The 15,404-nt window shown below is 41.5% G+C and overlaps 1 protein-coding gene across 2 annotated transcripts in view; it reads right to left on the minus strand.

The window, feature by feature from the left end:
• Positions 1–899: 899 nt before the first annotated feature.
• C7 (complement C7) overlaps positions 900–15,404 on the minus strand; it is a 79,475-nt gene continuing 64,970 nt past the window's right edge. For both annotated transcript variants that reach the window (NM_001432332.1, NM_001432331.1), the window contains 3 exon segments: positions 900–3,201; positions 4,542–4,726; positions 9,135–9,228. In NM_001432332.1, coding sequence (NP_001419261.1) covers positions 3,020–3,201; positions 4,542–4,726; positions 9,135–9,228 — 461 coding nt within the window. In that variant the 3' untranslated portion in view covers positions 900–3,019.

Below are 15,404 nucleotides of genomic sequence, written 5' to 3' on the forward strand. Positions count from 1 at the left end.
TTGGGGCTAATATCCACTTATCAATGAGTGCATACCAAGTGTGTTTTTCTGTGATTGGATTATCTCACTCAGGATGATAAACATTTTTCTAATAAACTGATTGTACTGAGTATTTTGTTTTAATAATGGGAAGATGGCTAATATAGAAAGCTGATATATGTGAGTATAGTGTTGGGTTGAAATAGCAAAATATATATATAGAATGATAGGCAATAGAATCCAAATATCTGAACCTAATGGAAAAGTAGTAATGATTTCTGTGTAGACATATCTAACGCCATTTCAGGGAGTATTGGGTAAAACAGGTGTTCAGTACCTACAACTCTAACCATATTATCCACAATTTGATAAGTTTATATTTTATATGAAGATGAGGTCAGCTATCAGCTGCCCAGGTGAGAGGAGAGATTGTAATCTGTGTAGTTACAAGAACACCCAGAGTTGTAGAGTCCTTCAGCAGACATACTCACCATTCTCTACCCTATCATACCTCATGTGACTAGTCACACTCTTCCCTCAGACTAGAAGAACAGCAAGACTCCTGGAGAGATGTGGGGTGGAGAGGCTACACTTGGAGCAGTTTCGATTGGTTTGGGAAAACACAGGACACTGATAGCAGCACTTCTGTTCATCAGTTAACAGGAACTGTGTGAGATCACAGGAATGCAGCTCATAACACTGCAAAGACATCTTCCGAGGCTGCCTCTATCAATAACTTGCGATGTCTGTGCAAATGGTGGGTGAAACTCTGTTTCCCTCATGGCTTCCTAGACGTAGTGAGAGTAAAGGACCCATTTCCTTCCCCTGGTTCCAAACAACCTTGATTCCACCCTTTTAGGCCATACTCTCCCCTCGATTGTGTAATGTTGGTCTGAGACAGGGAAAGAAGACACGAAGGATTTGTTCTCTTTGCCTTTTATTTATTTAATAAACAAACAATTCCTTCTTGCTTTTCTCACAGACTTCTGCTTACAGAGCTTATTTTTAAATTTTCAAAACATCTTCAATGAGTCATTATCAAAAATAAGTTTCCTCTTGACTTGTTACAATTCTGGTTCTTTGTAGGTAACTGTGAATGTCCCTGTATGACTAGAGGAAAGGTCAATAGACATAAAAATGGTTTGGGGGGAGGGGGGAGTGTTGTGTAGGACACAAATAGAGTGTCTCAAAATACCTATCAACAGCCACCTTCCCTCCTCCCATCCTTCATGTGACTCATCTGTCCTTTGTGTCTCCTCCAGGAATGCTGTTGAAACCTCTGTCTCAAATACCTTGGCTGTTAAATGGCTCATCCAAAATGTTTTGACCAGAAAAGTTTGCAATATCAGATATTTTTAGACTTTAGAATATCTGCACATGCATGGTGAGATATTTAGGAGAATGGGATCCAAATCTAGAGACAGAATTCATTTATATGTCACATAAACCTGGAAGTCAATTTACATGCCTTGGATTGTGCCCTGCTGCGATGAGATCAGAGGTGGAGAATTCTTAACTCGTGGAAGTTTTGTCACGTCATCCATCAGTTTTAAATTTTGAAAATATTGAAGAAAGTGGATTTTCAAATTAGAAGTGCTCACAAGGAGTGGGAATTTAACTCCAGGCTAAACAAGTAAATAATAGAAAGAACTGAAGAATGTTGAGATCAGTTCTCCTAAGTGATTCCTTACCTGCTTCCTCCGATGGGGGTCGACAGCCAACCCTGTCATTTTTCAAATCAATCCCTATGCTCAGGGAAGATGTGGAATCCATAGTATCCTCTAAATCAGTTAATATGTACAGTTAATATGCTTAAGCGTGAATGTATTCAGTAAATGAAACCCACAACTGTGCAACATCCATATATTACATCTGCATCAAACCACAAAGGAAATTGTTATGGAAAGCTAAATCTAGAGCAGTGATATCTGGCACTCTACACTTCAAAAACATCTAAAAGAAAATAGGATCTGGAATGCACTTTCTACTCCTTAGCAACTTAAAGTTTGTTTGAAATATATCTAACAGCCTCGGGAGGAAAAAAACAAAAGAAAGAGTGTTTGTTCATACTTTAAGCTCTATTTCAGCCCACACACTTCACCTTCCACAGCTGGATTTCTTGCTATTGTTATGTTTAATGAAAGATGAATAAGAAATAAAGCAAATTCCAATGTCTCAAATTGTGTGCTTCTGGAAAAAAAAATCTAAGGGTGTGACCACATTAGGGAAGATTCTTCTCAAATATGCATCTCTCAATAGCTCTAGCATAAACTGACACTTCTCTCAAAAGCAGAGTGATTTTCAGGTTTATATTTGACACACACTGAAGAAAGCCCTCAAGAGACTGAATTATATTTGTTCTCAGACAAGAAGGCAGACGGTGCCCTGTGACCATAGCATGATGAATTCTGCTCTGACATTTAAGTAGTTTGATCTTCTGACAAGAAGAAAGATCCTACACGTGGGGATGGCTGAGTAGGGCGAAGCGTGACATTACCCCTCGAGATGAAAATAATTACATCTGTCTGTTTCTCCCAATGTGTGTGCATGTGTTTGCGTTTGATTTCACTGAGGAAAGTCAAGCTCTCTAATCAGGAAATTATGTTCTTTCTGTTTTCCTAATCAACACAGACCCATGGACTGGGTCAATCATATTCAACAGAATCATAGGGATGAATGAATGGATAACATGTGTCTCTAGTCTCATCCTGTAAGTTTACAGACAAAAAAAAAAAAAGGTAAAGCCCAATGCATTTTTCCAAAAACCTCACAAATAGCTCAGCATGCCATGGTTCATAAGGGTTCTTCGTACTGCCCCTTGTAAAGGAAGGAAATCTGGACTGGGATTTGAGAAAACAAAAGGGTTGTTTGCACAGGTGGCTGAACACAGAAGGGAGAAGTAAATATTGATGAGAAAGCAGAAAGGATCATGCCTTCCTGCTAGGAAAGTGGTCTAAGGACCAGTTATAGATGTTTTAACCCAGTATCCATTGCCCATTAGCTTCTGATGAAGAGGATGAAGCCCCACCGCCTCCAGGTCCTACTGGACTTCTTGGGCACAGGGCTTTATGGCTGTGATGGAGATGCTCTGCCCTCTGCACCTTAAGATGCCAGCCTCGCACTCGGACATTGTCTCCTCTTTGCCATTCACTTCCACGCAGATTCTGTACCCTGCTTTCTGGCACTCCGACGCTTCTCTGCAGACACATTTGCTGTTCTGAGCTGGAAAGAACAAGTGAGGGAGACTTAATGGCTGTGGGAGAGTGGAAGCACATTACCTCCAAAGTAATGGTGTGGTGATTAGAGAGCTCCTGCCCTGAGCAATACAATAAACTATCTGCTGAAAGAGCAGTAAGACCAGGAAATGGGGCCATTTTTCTTCACTCAGAATAAATGGGATTGGAAAATTCGTGCCAGGCTTTCTACTGGCTGGACACACAGGAGGCGGGTCTATCCAAGTCAGGAGCTCTCCACCTCGTTCCTCATGGAGACTGTCATCTTTGTGAGCCAGGAATCGAGTATTTGCTCTCCAGACCAACTAAGAAGGTTTCAGGAGAGACTGGAGTGTCAAAGCTCAGAGACACAGAAAGGAAAGAATAAAAAGTTATTCAAAGAAGGAAGTGTAGCGTTCGGAAGGTGCTTGTCTCATAAAACAGCAACAAGGAGAAAGCATGGAAAACACCACGGTGGGAATACATCGCCCAGGTCCTCCAGGGTGAGAGTACCAAAGTCAACCAGAGAACAGTAAAGAAAAAAAAGCCAGATGGGGCCAGAACTACGTATGTCTCCTTCCTATTGCAACTGATGCGGGACTGAGGGACAGGTCCCCAGGAGGTACTCAAGACAAAGAAGGAGAGATTTGGAAGATGTATGCACCACACCGTCCAGTTTCCACATTTACAAGAAACCGGGGACAGAAGCTTGGTTCCTGCAGCACCTCAGCCTTTTCCTGTTCACTATGTGCCCCAAACACGGGCAGTGTTGAAGACCTTTGCTAAGTTCTCTTCAGTCACATCCTAGTTGATTAGTAGATCACAGTCTGAGAACGTAAGTCCCTCGTCTATTCCCTTCAGAGTCTCTAGATTATTTCAAGAAGTGTCAGTTTGGCACTCGAATCTTTAATGCCTCTCTAATACTTCTTAAACTCCCTTACAACAGGAAGTTGTCCTTAATCTCAGAGTAGCATCTGACTCTTCAAGTTTATTTTGTTCCATTATTTGTGTCTGGGTATGTATGTGCATGCACACCTGTGTGTATGTATGTGCACACACACACGTGTGTGAGTGCACTTATTTTTATGTAACTCTTCTTTTTCTCCTTTAATTTTTATATTTTTATTTTATCTGCATGGGCGGCTTTGCCTGTACGCACGCCTATGTACCACGGAGGTAGAATGAGAATTAGTGAGGCTTGGAAGAAGGTAAGAGGACGTTTACTGTCAAGACAATCTGATATATTTGACATCTCCTTACAGCTGCTGGTGCACTAGAAACTACACTACTTAAAACTGTTAGCACCACTGCCTCAGCGTTCTTACAGTTACAATCTGGAAGGCTCCTTACCATCACATTTGCTCCATATTGGGCATGCACCACACGCTTTCTCAGTCGAGGCAGGCAGAGTACAGCTGTTCTTGCCAACGAGAGCATAATTTCTTCCCTGACACTGGAGAACATGCATCTTGCAGATGGTCAAAGGCAGTATCCTGTTGCTTCGCTCATCTCGGGCACACACATCCAAGGAGGATCTGAAAGGGGTATTTTTAATTACATTATTTTCAAGATTTATTTTCTTCAAAGCTAAGAAAGATAAGTGAAAGCAAGACTTCTGTGCTTACAACCCTACATGTAGTCAATCCAATGGCAATCACAAAAACCGTGTCTGCTTTTTTTTTTTTTTTTTTTTTTTTTTTTTTTTGGTGTTCAAAGTTTTTATGAAACCAGATTTCTAGTGCTGGTTTATTTGCTTCTCAGACAGACCAAACGCAGCAAGTTGGATGAGAAGATGAAATCTGCTAGCAACTGCAGATGGATTGATACCAAAGGAAACAGAAAAGTAGCAAAGACCAAATACCCCCAAAAGATCATGTGAAATCACTGACCTCCCAGCTCAACAGCCCTCGGAGTCTGTAACTCAGCATTACTCACTAAACTCCTTAAGGAAGCAGGGGAATAGAAAAGTTTCTCAATGTTATTTTTGTTTATTTTATTATGTTTAATTCTGTATGTGTTTGTGTGTGTGTGAGTGTGTGTGTATGTGTGTGTGTGAGTGTGTGTGAGTGTGTGTGTGTGGTATGTGTGTATGGGAATGTGTGTATGTGTGTGTGAGTGTGTGTGAGTGTGTGTGAGTGTGTGTGTGGTATGTGTGTATGTGAATGTGTGTATGTGTGTGTGAGTGTGTGTGAGTGTGTGTGAGTGTGTGTGGATGGTATGTGTGTATGTGTGTGTGTGAGTTTGTGTGAGTGTGTGTGTGGTATGTGTGTATGTGTATATGTGTATGTGTGTGTGCGTGAGTGTGTGTGTGAGTGTGTGTGTGTTTGTGTGTTTGAGTGTGTGTGTATGTGTGTATGTGTTTGTGTGTGTGAGTGTGTGTGTATGTGTGTGTGTGAGTGTGTGTGAGTGTGTGTGTGGTATGTGTGTATGTGAATGTGTGTATGTGTGTGTGAGTGTGTGTGAGTGTGTGTGAGTGTGTGTGTGTGTGGTATGTGTGTATGTGAATGTGTGTATGTGTGTGTGAGTGTGTGTGAGTGTGTGTGAGTGTGTGTGTGGTATGTGTGTATGTGTGTATGTGTGTGTGTGAGTTTGTGTGAGTGTGTGTGTGGTATGTGTGTATGTGTATATGTGTATGTGTGTGTGCGTGAGTGTGTGAGTGTGTGTGTGAGTGTGTGTGTGTTTGTGTGTTTGAGTGTGTGTGTATGTGTGTATGTGTTTGTGTGTTTGTGTGTGAGTGTGTGTGTATGTGTGTGTGAATGTGTGAGTGTGTGTGTGAATGTGTGTGTGTTTGTGTGTTTGAGTGTGTGTGTAGTATGTGTGTATGTGTTTGTGTGTTTGTGTGTGAGTGTGTGTGTGGTATGTGTGTATGTGTGTGTATGTGTGTGTGTGAGTGTGTGTGAGTGTGTGTGTGGTATGTGTGTATGTGTATATGTGTATGTGTGTAGGTGTTTGTGTGTTTGTGTGTGAGTGTGTGTTTGAGTGTGTGTGTAGTATGTGTGTATGTGTTTGTGTGTTTGTGTGTGAGTGTGTGTGTATGTGTGTGAGTGTGTGAGTGTGTGTGTGTGTGTTTGAGTGTGTGTGTAGTATGTGTGTATGTGTTTGTGTGTTTGTGTGTGAGTGTGTGTGTGGTATGTGTGTATGTGTGTGTGTATGTGTGTGTGTGAGTGTAGGGAGCGGCTAAAGATGGCGCCGACATCCGGTGGTCGTTTGTGGTAAACACCTACAGCGCATGTGTTGGCAGACCCCCAGCACCTACAAGGCCAGGGTGATATTCATGCTAAATAGGTATTTCATGCTCCGCCAATCCCCAGTGGACAAATTTACAGCCACAGCCTGTCTTGTATTTAAGGCGAGTGCCTTTGTTCCCCGGGGTCCCCGTACTATCAATGAGGTGTTCCTGCAATAAAGGCTGATTGAGAAGGATCCAACGGTGTTGCGTCTTCCTTGCCGGTCGAGGTGGGCGAGACATGTGAGTATGTGTGAGTGTGTGTGTGTGGTATGTGTGTATGTGTATATGTGTATGTGTGTAGGTGTTTGTGTGTTTGTGTGTGAGTGTGTGTCTGAGTGTGTGTGTGTGTTTGTGTGTTTGAGTGTGTGTGTGTAGTATGTGTGTAGGTGTTTGTGTGTTTGTGTGTGAGTGCGTGTGTGTGAGTGTGTATGTGGTATGTGTGTATGTGTGTGTGTGTATGTGTGTGTATGCTTATGTACACAGGGGTGCAGGTGCCTGCAGAGGCTTGAAGAGTGAGATCTCCTGGAGCTAGAGGTACAGACAGCTTTGAAATGCCTGATGTGTGTGTTGGGAACCAAACTCAGGTCCTCTGGAAGAGCAAGAGCTCTAAACTACTGAGTTATCCCTCCAGCCCCTTCAATGTTATTTTTAAAAATATGTGTGTAGCCAATGAGATGATTCAATGAATAAGAGCTCTTGCCACCAGATCAAATGATGTGAGTTTGAGTCCCCAGAACCAACATGGTGGAAAAAGAGAGTCAATGCCAGCAAATTGTCCTCAAACTTGTGGTATAGCATGATACCCTCCACACCACCAACAAAAGTGCCTGTGCTTACAAAGGACTTAGAAATATTTTCATTAAACATCTTATTGTTTTTCCTCTTAACTACTGTTGCTAAAAATGGTACAATATGGAAGGGGGAGGGAGAAATGGCACAATTAGCTATTCGGAAATATAATTTTAAAAGTAAATATTTCCTAAACCGGGCACAGGCCCACAGTGGCACACATAATCTCAGAACGTGAAAGATGAAAGCAGAGGGAGATGTTTAATGCCCCATCTCAGCTACACAGTGAGTTCAAAGCCAGCCTGGATATGCATGACCTATCCCAGACCCCTTCCCAACTCCCAGACTCACCCTCCCTGGAAAGATTCTGAAGAGTAATGAGTATGAAAAGTATTTCTATGGTAAGTATTGGTAAAAGTCTTAGACAGCAGCTTTTTTTTTTTTTTTTTTTTTTTTTTTTTGGTTTGAGACAGAGCTTCTCACAGTGCTTATCTGTGGATCTGTGGCTGTCCTGGAAGTCACTCTGTAGACCAGGCTGGCCTTGAACTCACAGAGATCCATCCTACCTCTGCCTCCTGAGTGTGGGATCAAAGGCAGGCACCATCACTGCTGGGCTCAAGGCATATTTTTATACACCGGACAGAAAGATTTTATATTCACATACTTTATTTAGTTTTAATTTTTTTCTTCTTTGACCTAGACATAAATACTCTGTGTGTGTGTGTGTGTGTGTGTGTGTGTGTGTGTGTGTGTGTGTCATAATTTTTCTGTTTATTTAAAGTTTGGCTAGAACTACTTAAAGTAGTTTAAAAGGCAGAAACTTTGCAAAGCTATGTTGATACTGCATCCAATACTGTGAAATTATACTAAGCATTATGGTATGCCTACACAAGACAGAATGAGGTCTCACAGGGGTGGGGGGCACATTGTTGGGAATTTGAAAGAGAAAGAATTCGATTTGAATAAATAACGGCTCTAAGGCAGTGAGTGACCACAGAGTTGAGATCCTCGAAGGATGTATCTGGACGGGCCACAGCTGTCACCTGAACTGTTCACTGATTTTCTGCATATTCAGAGTCATGAGATGTAGTCACCATCATCCCCTGTTCATTCAAGAAGTAGATATGGGTTTAATGTGCATGGCAGCTACAAAGTACTCGGTAAATTGCTATTTTGATTCTTAAAGATGAACCAACTTAAGTCCTTAATCTTAAAACTGAGAATCCTCCAGAGACCTAATGTCTCCATGTCCTCCCAAACCCTCTCCATTCCTCCTCATCTTCTTGGAAGTCTGGCATAGAAAGACCTCTAGCTTCGGGTAGGCTCCATCACCGAAGAGCACTGGTGAAGAGGTTTAAGCATGGAAGAGGGTGGAGGAAGTGTTTATAACTCTTCATAATACCTGTGGTACCTCTCAAGTCCCTAAAGGGAGTCTGCTCCTCCTTAGAGGTTGTCTCCTCGGGGCCCTCTCTGTCTTCATGTTTCATAGTCTTTCTCCCTCTTTCGGGCCTGGGTGTGGATAAACGCATGCTCTATTATACGCTTCTAGCATCAGAAAGGCGGCTGCTCTATTATCTATTAGTATTGCTTTTTAAAAGTTGATGCCTCTAGGGAATTTCAGCCTAATCCTCTAAAGCTCTCAATCTTCAGGTGACAGTTCTGTCATTTTTGCTTCACGTTATATATAGAACAAGCGGTGCTCAAGCGGACCTTCGGTGTCTCGCTCCTTCAGATTATCATCCTGCTTAATACGGTGGCGTGGCTGTCCGCCTATGACCTGTAACGGGCAGCAGTGGACCTGATTAAGACGCAAAGACACTTAGCTCTCCGGAAGCCATGCCTTCAATTCAACAAGCTCTGCGAGGTCCTCCCGTTTACCCTGGATAAAATCAAATAGAAAACTGAGCGGCAAAGGCAGAGCTTACCCGCACTCATAGGGCATTTTGCAGACGCATTTTGAGTTCTTCAGTTTCTCCCAGGGCTGACATGCAGGAGCTGCTGGTGTTAGAGTGCTGGTGACTAGAAGAGACATTTAAGAGCAACGAGATCGTTAGGGTATAAGCCTTGCTGTACGTTAGAATTGGTGGATCAAAATCTGTGGGATGCTTGACGGTAAAGATTTCCTATAGTTAAAAGAAAGGATGTGGATTTGGGTGGATGAGATGGTGGGGAGATCTAGGAGGAGTTGGAGAAGGAAACCTATAATCATATGAAAAAAATCTGCTTTCAGTTTAAAAATTAAAGAAAAGGAAGTTCTCATCCCTAACCAAACAACTATCTCCAGTTGACATCTGCTTCCGAAGGAAAGATAGTTTTCTCCAATGGCATCTCACTGGATGTATTAAGCACACTTAAGTATGGGCCCCATGCCCAGCAGTGGAGGCCAACACAAAATGAGCTCAATAGTATTTTCGTAGACTCTTGACTCATATTGTTTGCTAGAGCATTTTTTGCTCTACTGATCTTTTACTTATACATCATATTCTCCAGTTGAGGGTTTTTATGGTGTGTGTGTGTGTGTGTGTGTGTGTGTGTGTGTGTTTCTTTTTTTTAATTCTGGTTTGTTTGGTTTTGTTGTTGTTTACCTGTTTGTTTTCTAAAGACAAAGAGAAAGAAAGGGCATGGAGTTGTGGCTAAGGAGTATGGATGATCTCAGAGTAGTTGGGGATGAGAAACCATAATTAAATTATAGTGACATAAAACATTTTTTCAATAAAAATACAATAAAACTATGGGAATTTAACAAGTACTATTTACACATTTAGGAGAGAGAGAGAGAGAGAGAGAGAGAGAGAGCAATTAAAGAAATAAATGCCAAGAATTTGAGAGAAAGCAAAGGGTACACAGGAAAGGTTAGAATAAAGAAAGGGAAGGGAAGAAAAAGGAAATAAAAACTTTTTAAAACTGTATTATAGTGTGGCAGTGCTGGAGCACACCTTTAATCCCAGCACATGGGAGGCAGAGGCTGGTGGATCTCTGAGAGTTCAAGGCCAGACTCTTTCTACAGAGTGAGTTCCAGGACAGCCAGAGTCACAATAAAAATTTGTCTCAAAAAAAAAAAGAAAAAAGAAAAAGAAAAAGAAAAGAGAAAGAAAGAAAAGAAACAAATACATGTATACTTTAACGCTACAATTATGCAAATGTCCAAGTCATCTCCCCTTCAACACATCTGGAGCTGCTTACATTAAAAATATTATATCCATTGTTCTGAATCTGGAAACTTTTTTTTTAAGCAAACAGTTATTTGAATTTTCGTCAACACCTTGGTGTAGTTGACAGCACTGTAAATGGAAATCCTCCGCATGGGCTCTGGCAGATGTCAGTGTGAAGTTTAAAATGCTCGGCTTTCGACCCGCGGATCCCGGCCTACAGCAGCTCTCTGCTCCCAGACCCCGTGAGAGAGAGACCCAACCGCCTGGTCAGGTGGGCACTCCTGAGGCTGCAGAGCGGAAGAGACCACCAACAATGCCCACCCCTGCCCACATCCCTGGCCCAAGAGGAAACTGTATAAGGCCTCTGGGCTCCCGTGGGGGAGGGCCCAGGAGCGGCAGGACCCCTGCCTGAGACACCACCGGAACCTGAAGGAAACAGACCGGATAAACAGTTCTCTGCACCCAAATCCCGTGGTAGGGAGAGCTAAACCTTCAGAGAGGCAGACAAGCCTGGGAAACCAGAAGAGACAGCTCTCTGCACACACATCTCGGACGCCAGAGGAAAACACCAAAGGCCATCTGGAACCCTGGTGCGCTGAAGCTCCCGGAAGGGGCGGCGCATATCTTCCTGGTTGCTGCCCCTGCAGAGCGGCACCCCACGAGCGAACTTGAGCCTCAGGACCACAGGTAAGACCAACTTTTCTGCTGCAATAAAGCTGCCTGGTGACTCAAGACACAGGCCCACAGGAACAGCTAAAGACCTGTAGAGAGGAAAAACTACACGCCCGAAAGCAGAACACTCTGTCCCCATAACTGACTGAAAGAGAGGAAAACAGGTCTACAGCACTCCTGACACACAGGCTTATAGGACAGTCTAGCCACTGTCAGAAATAGCAGAACAAAGTAACACTAGAGATAATCTGATGGCGAGGGGTAAGCGCAGGAACCCAAGCAACAGAAACCAAGACTACATGGCATCATCGGAGCCCAATTCTCCCACCAAAACAAACATGGAATATCCAAACACACCAGAAAAGCAAGATCTAGTTTCAAAATCATATTTGATCATGATGCTGGAGGACTTCAAGAAAGACGGGAAGAACTCCCTTAGGGAAACACAGGAAAACATTAATAAACAAGTAGAAGCCTACAGAGAGGAATCGCAAAAATCCCTAAAAGAAGTCCAGGAAAACACAATCAAACAGTTGAAGGAATTAAAAATGGAAATAGAAGCAATCAAGAAAGAACACATGGAAACAACCCTGGATATAGAAAACCAAAAGAAGAGACAAGGAGCTGTAGATACAAGCTTCACCAAGAGAATACAAGAGATGGGAGAGAGAATCTCAGGAGCAGAATATTCCGTAGAAATCATTGACTCAACTGTCAAAGATAATGTAAAGCGGAAAAAGCTACTGGTCCAAAACATACAGGAAATCCAGGACTCAATGAGAAGATCAAACCTAAGGATAATAGGTATAGAAGAGAGTAAAGACTCCCAGTTCAAAGGACCAGTAAATATCTTCAACAAAATCATAGAAGAAAACTTCCCTAACCTAAACAAAGAGATACCCATAAGCATACAAGAAGCCTACAGAACTCCAAGTAGACTGGACCAGAAAAGAAACACCTCCCGTCACATAATTGTCAAAACACCAAACGCACAAAATAAAGAAAGAATATTAAAAGCAGTAAGGGGAAAAGGTCATGTAACATATAAAGGCAGACCTATCAGAATCACACCAGACTTCTCGCCAGAAACTATGAAGGCCAGAAGATCCTGGACAGATGTCATACAGACCCTAAGAGAACACAAATGCCAGCCCAGGTTACTGTATCCTGCAAAACTCTCAATTAACATAGATGAAGAAACCAAGATATTCCATGACAAAACCAAATTTACACAATATCTTTCTACAAATCCAGCACTACAAAGGATAATAAATGGTAAAGTCCAACATAAGGAGGCAAGCTATACCCTAGAAGAAGCAAGAAGCTAATCGTCTTGGCAACAAAACAAAGAGAATGAAAGCACACAAACATAACCTCACATCCAAATATGAATATAACGGGGAGCAATAATCACTATTCCATAATATCTCTCAACATCAATGGCCTCAACTCCCCAATAAAAAGAAATAGATTAACAAACTGGATACCCAACCAGGACCCTGCATTCTGCTGCCTACAGGAAACACACCTCAGAGACAAAGACAGACACTACCTCAGAGTGAAAGTCTGGAAAACAACTTTCCAAGCAAATGGTCAGAAGAAGCAAGCTGGAGTAGCCATTCTAATATCAAATAAAATCAATTTTCAACTAAAAGTCATCAAAAAAGATAAGGAAGGACACTTCATATTCATCAAAGGAAAAATCCACCAAGATGAACTCTCAATCCTAAATATCTATGCCCCAAATACAAGGGCACCTACATACGTAAAAGAAACCTTACTAAAGCTCAAAACACACATTGCACCTGACACAATAATAGTGGGAGATTTCAACACCCCACTCTCATCAATGGACAGATCATGGAAACAGAAATTAAACAGAGATGTCGACAGATTAAGAGAAGTCATGAGCCAAATGGACTTAACGGATATTTATAGAACATTCTATCCTAAAGCAAAAGGATATACCTTCTTCTCAGCTCCTCATGGTACTTTCTCCAAAATTGACCATATAATTGGTCAAAAAACGGGCCTCAACAGGTACAGAAAGATAGAAATAATCCCATGCGTGCTATCAGACCACCACGGCCTAAAACTGGTCTTCAATAACAATAAGGGAAGAATGCCCACATATACGTGGAAATTGAACAATGCTCTACTCAATGATAACCTGGTCAAGGAAGAAATAAAGAAAGAAATTAAAAACTTTTTAGAATTTAATGAAAATGAAGGTACAACACACCCAAACTTATGGGACACAATGAAAGCTGTGCTAAGAGGAAAACTCATAGCGCTGAGTGCCTGCAGAAAGAAACAGGAAAGAGCATATGTCAGCAGCTTGACAGCACACCTAAAAGCTCTAGAACAAAAAGAAGCAAATACACCCAGGAGGAGTAGAAGGCAGGAAATAATCAAACTCAGAGCTGAAATCAACCAAGTAGAAACAAAAAGGACCATAGAAAGAATCAACAGAACCAAAAGTTGGTTCTTTGAGAAAATCAACAAGATAGATAAACCCTTAGCCAGACTAACGAGAGGACAGAGAGAGTGCGTCCAAATTAACAAAATCAGAAATGAAAAGGGAGACATAACAACAGATTCAGAGGAAATTCAAAAAATCATCAGATCTTACTATAAAAACCTATATTCAACAAAACTTGAAAATCTACAGGAAATGGACAATTTCCTAGACAGATACCAGGTACCGAAGTTAAATCAGGAACAGATAAACCACTTAAACAACCCCATAACTCCTAAGAAATAGAAGCAGTAATTAAAGGTCTCCCAACCAAAAAGGGCCCAGGTCCAGACGGGTTTAGTGCAGAATTCTATCAGACCTTCATAGAAGACCTCATACCAATATTATCCAAACTATTCCACAAAATTGAAACAGATGGAGCACTACCGAATTCCTTCTATGAAGCCACAATTACTCTTATACCTAAACCACACAAAGACACAACAAAGAAAGAGAACTTCAGACCAATTTCCCTTATGAATATCGACGCAAAAATACTCAATAAAATTCTGGCAAACTGAATCCAAGAGCACATCAAAACAATCATCCACCATGATCAAGTAGGCTTCATCCCAGGCATGCAGGGATGGTTAAATATACGGAAAACCATCAACGTGATCCATTATATAAACAAACTGAAAGAACAGAACCACATGATCATTTCATTAGATGCTGAGAAAGCATTTGACAAAATTCAACACCCCTTCATGATAAAAGTCCTGGAAAGAATAGGAATTCAAGGCCCATACCTAAACATAGTAAAAGCCATATACAGCAAACCAGTTGCTAACATTAAACTAAATGGAGAGAAACTTGAAGCAATCCCACTAAAATCAGGGACTAGACAAGGCTGCCCACTCTCTCCCTACTTATTCAATATAGTTCTTGAAGTTCTAGCCAGAGCAATCAAACAACAAAAGGAGATCAAGGGGATACAGATTGGAAAAGAAGAGGTCAAAATATCACTATTTGCAGATGATATGATAGTATATTTAAGTGATCCCAAAAGTTCCACCAGAGAACTACTAAAGCTGATAAACAACTTCAGCAAAGTGGCTGGGTATAAAATTAACTCAAATAAATCAGTTGCCTTCCTCTATACAAAAGAGAAACAAGCCGAGAAAGAAATTAGGGAAACGACACCCTCATAATAGACCCAAATAATATAAAGTACCTCGGTGTTACTTTAACCAAGCAAGTAAAAGATCTGTACAATAAGAACTTCAAGACACTGAGGAAAGAAATTGAAGAAGACCTCAGAAGATGGAAAGATCTCCCATGCTCATGGATTGGCAGGATTAATATAGTAAAAATGGCCATTTTACCAAAAGCAATCTACAGATTCAATGCAATCCCCATCAAAATACCAATCCAATTCTTCAAAGAGTTAGACAGAACAATTTGCAAATTCATCTGGAATAACAAAAAACCCAGGATAGCTAAAGCTATCCTCAACAATAAAAGGACTTCAGGGGGAATCACTATCCCTGAACTCAAGCAGTATTACAGAGCAATAGTGATAAAAACTGCATGGTATTGGTACAGAGACAGACAGATAGACCAATGGAATAGAATTGAAGACCCAGAATTGAACCCACACACCTATGGTCACTTGATTTTTGACAAAGGAGCCAAAACCATCCAATGGAAAAAAGATAGCATTTTCAGCAAATGGTGCTGGTTCAACTGGAGGTCAACATGTAGAAGAATGCAGATCGATCCATCCTTATCACCCTGTACAAAGCTTAAGTCCAAGTGGATCAAGGACCTCCACATCAAACCCGACACACTCAAACTAATAGAAGAAAAACTAGGGAAGCATCTGGAACACATGGGCACTGGAAAAAATTTCC

The sequence above is a fragment of the Rattus norvegicus genome, chromosome 2 (assembly GCF_021556685.1).
Source record: "Rattus norvegicus strain SHRSP/BbbUtx chromosome 2, alternate assembly SHRSP_T2T, whole genome shotgun sequence".
NCBI lineage: Eukaryota > Metazoa > Chordata > Mammalia > Rodentia > Muridae > Rattus > Rattus norvegicus.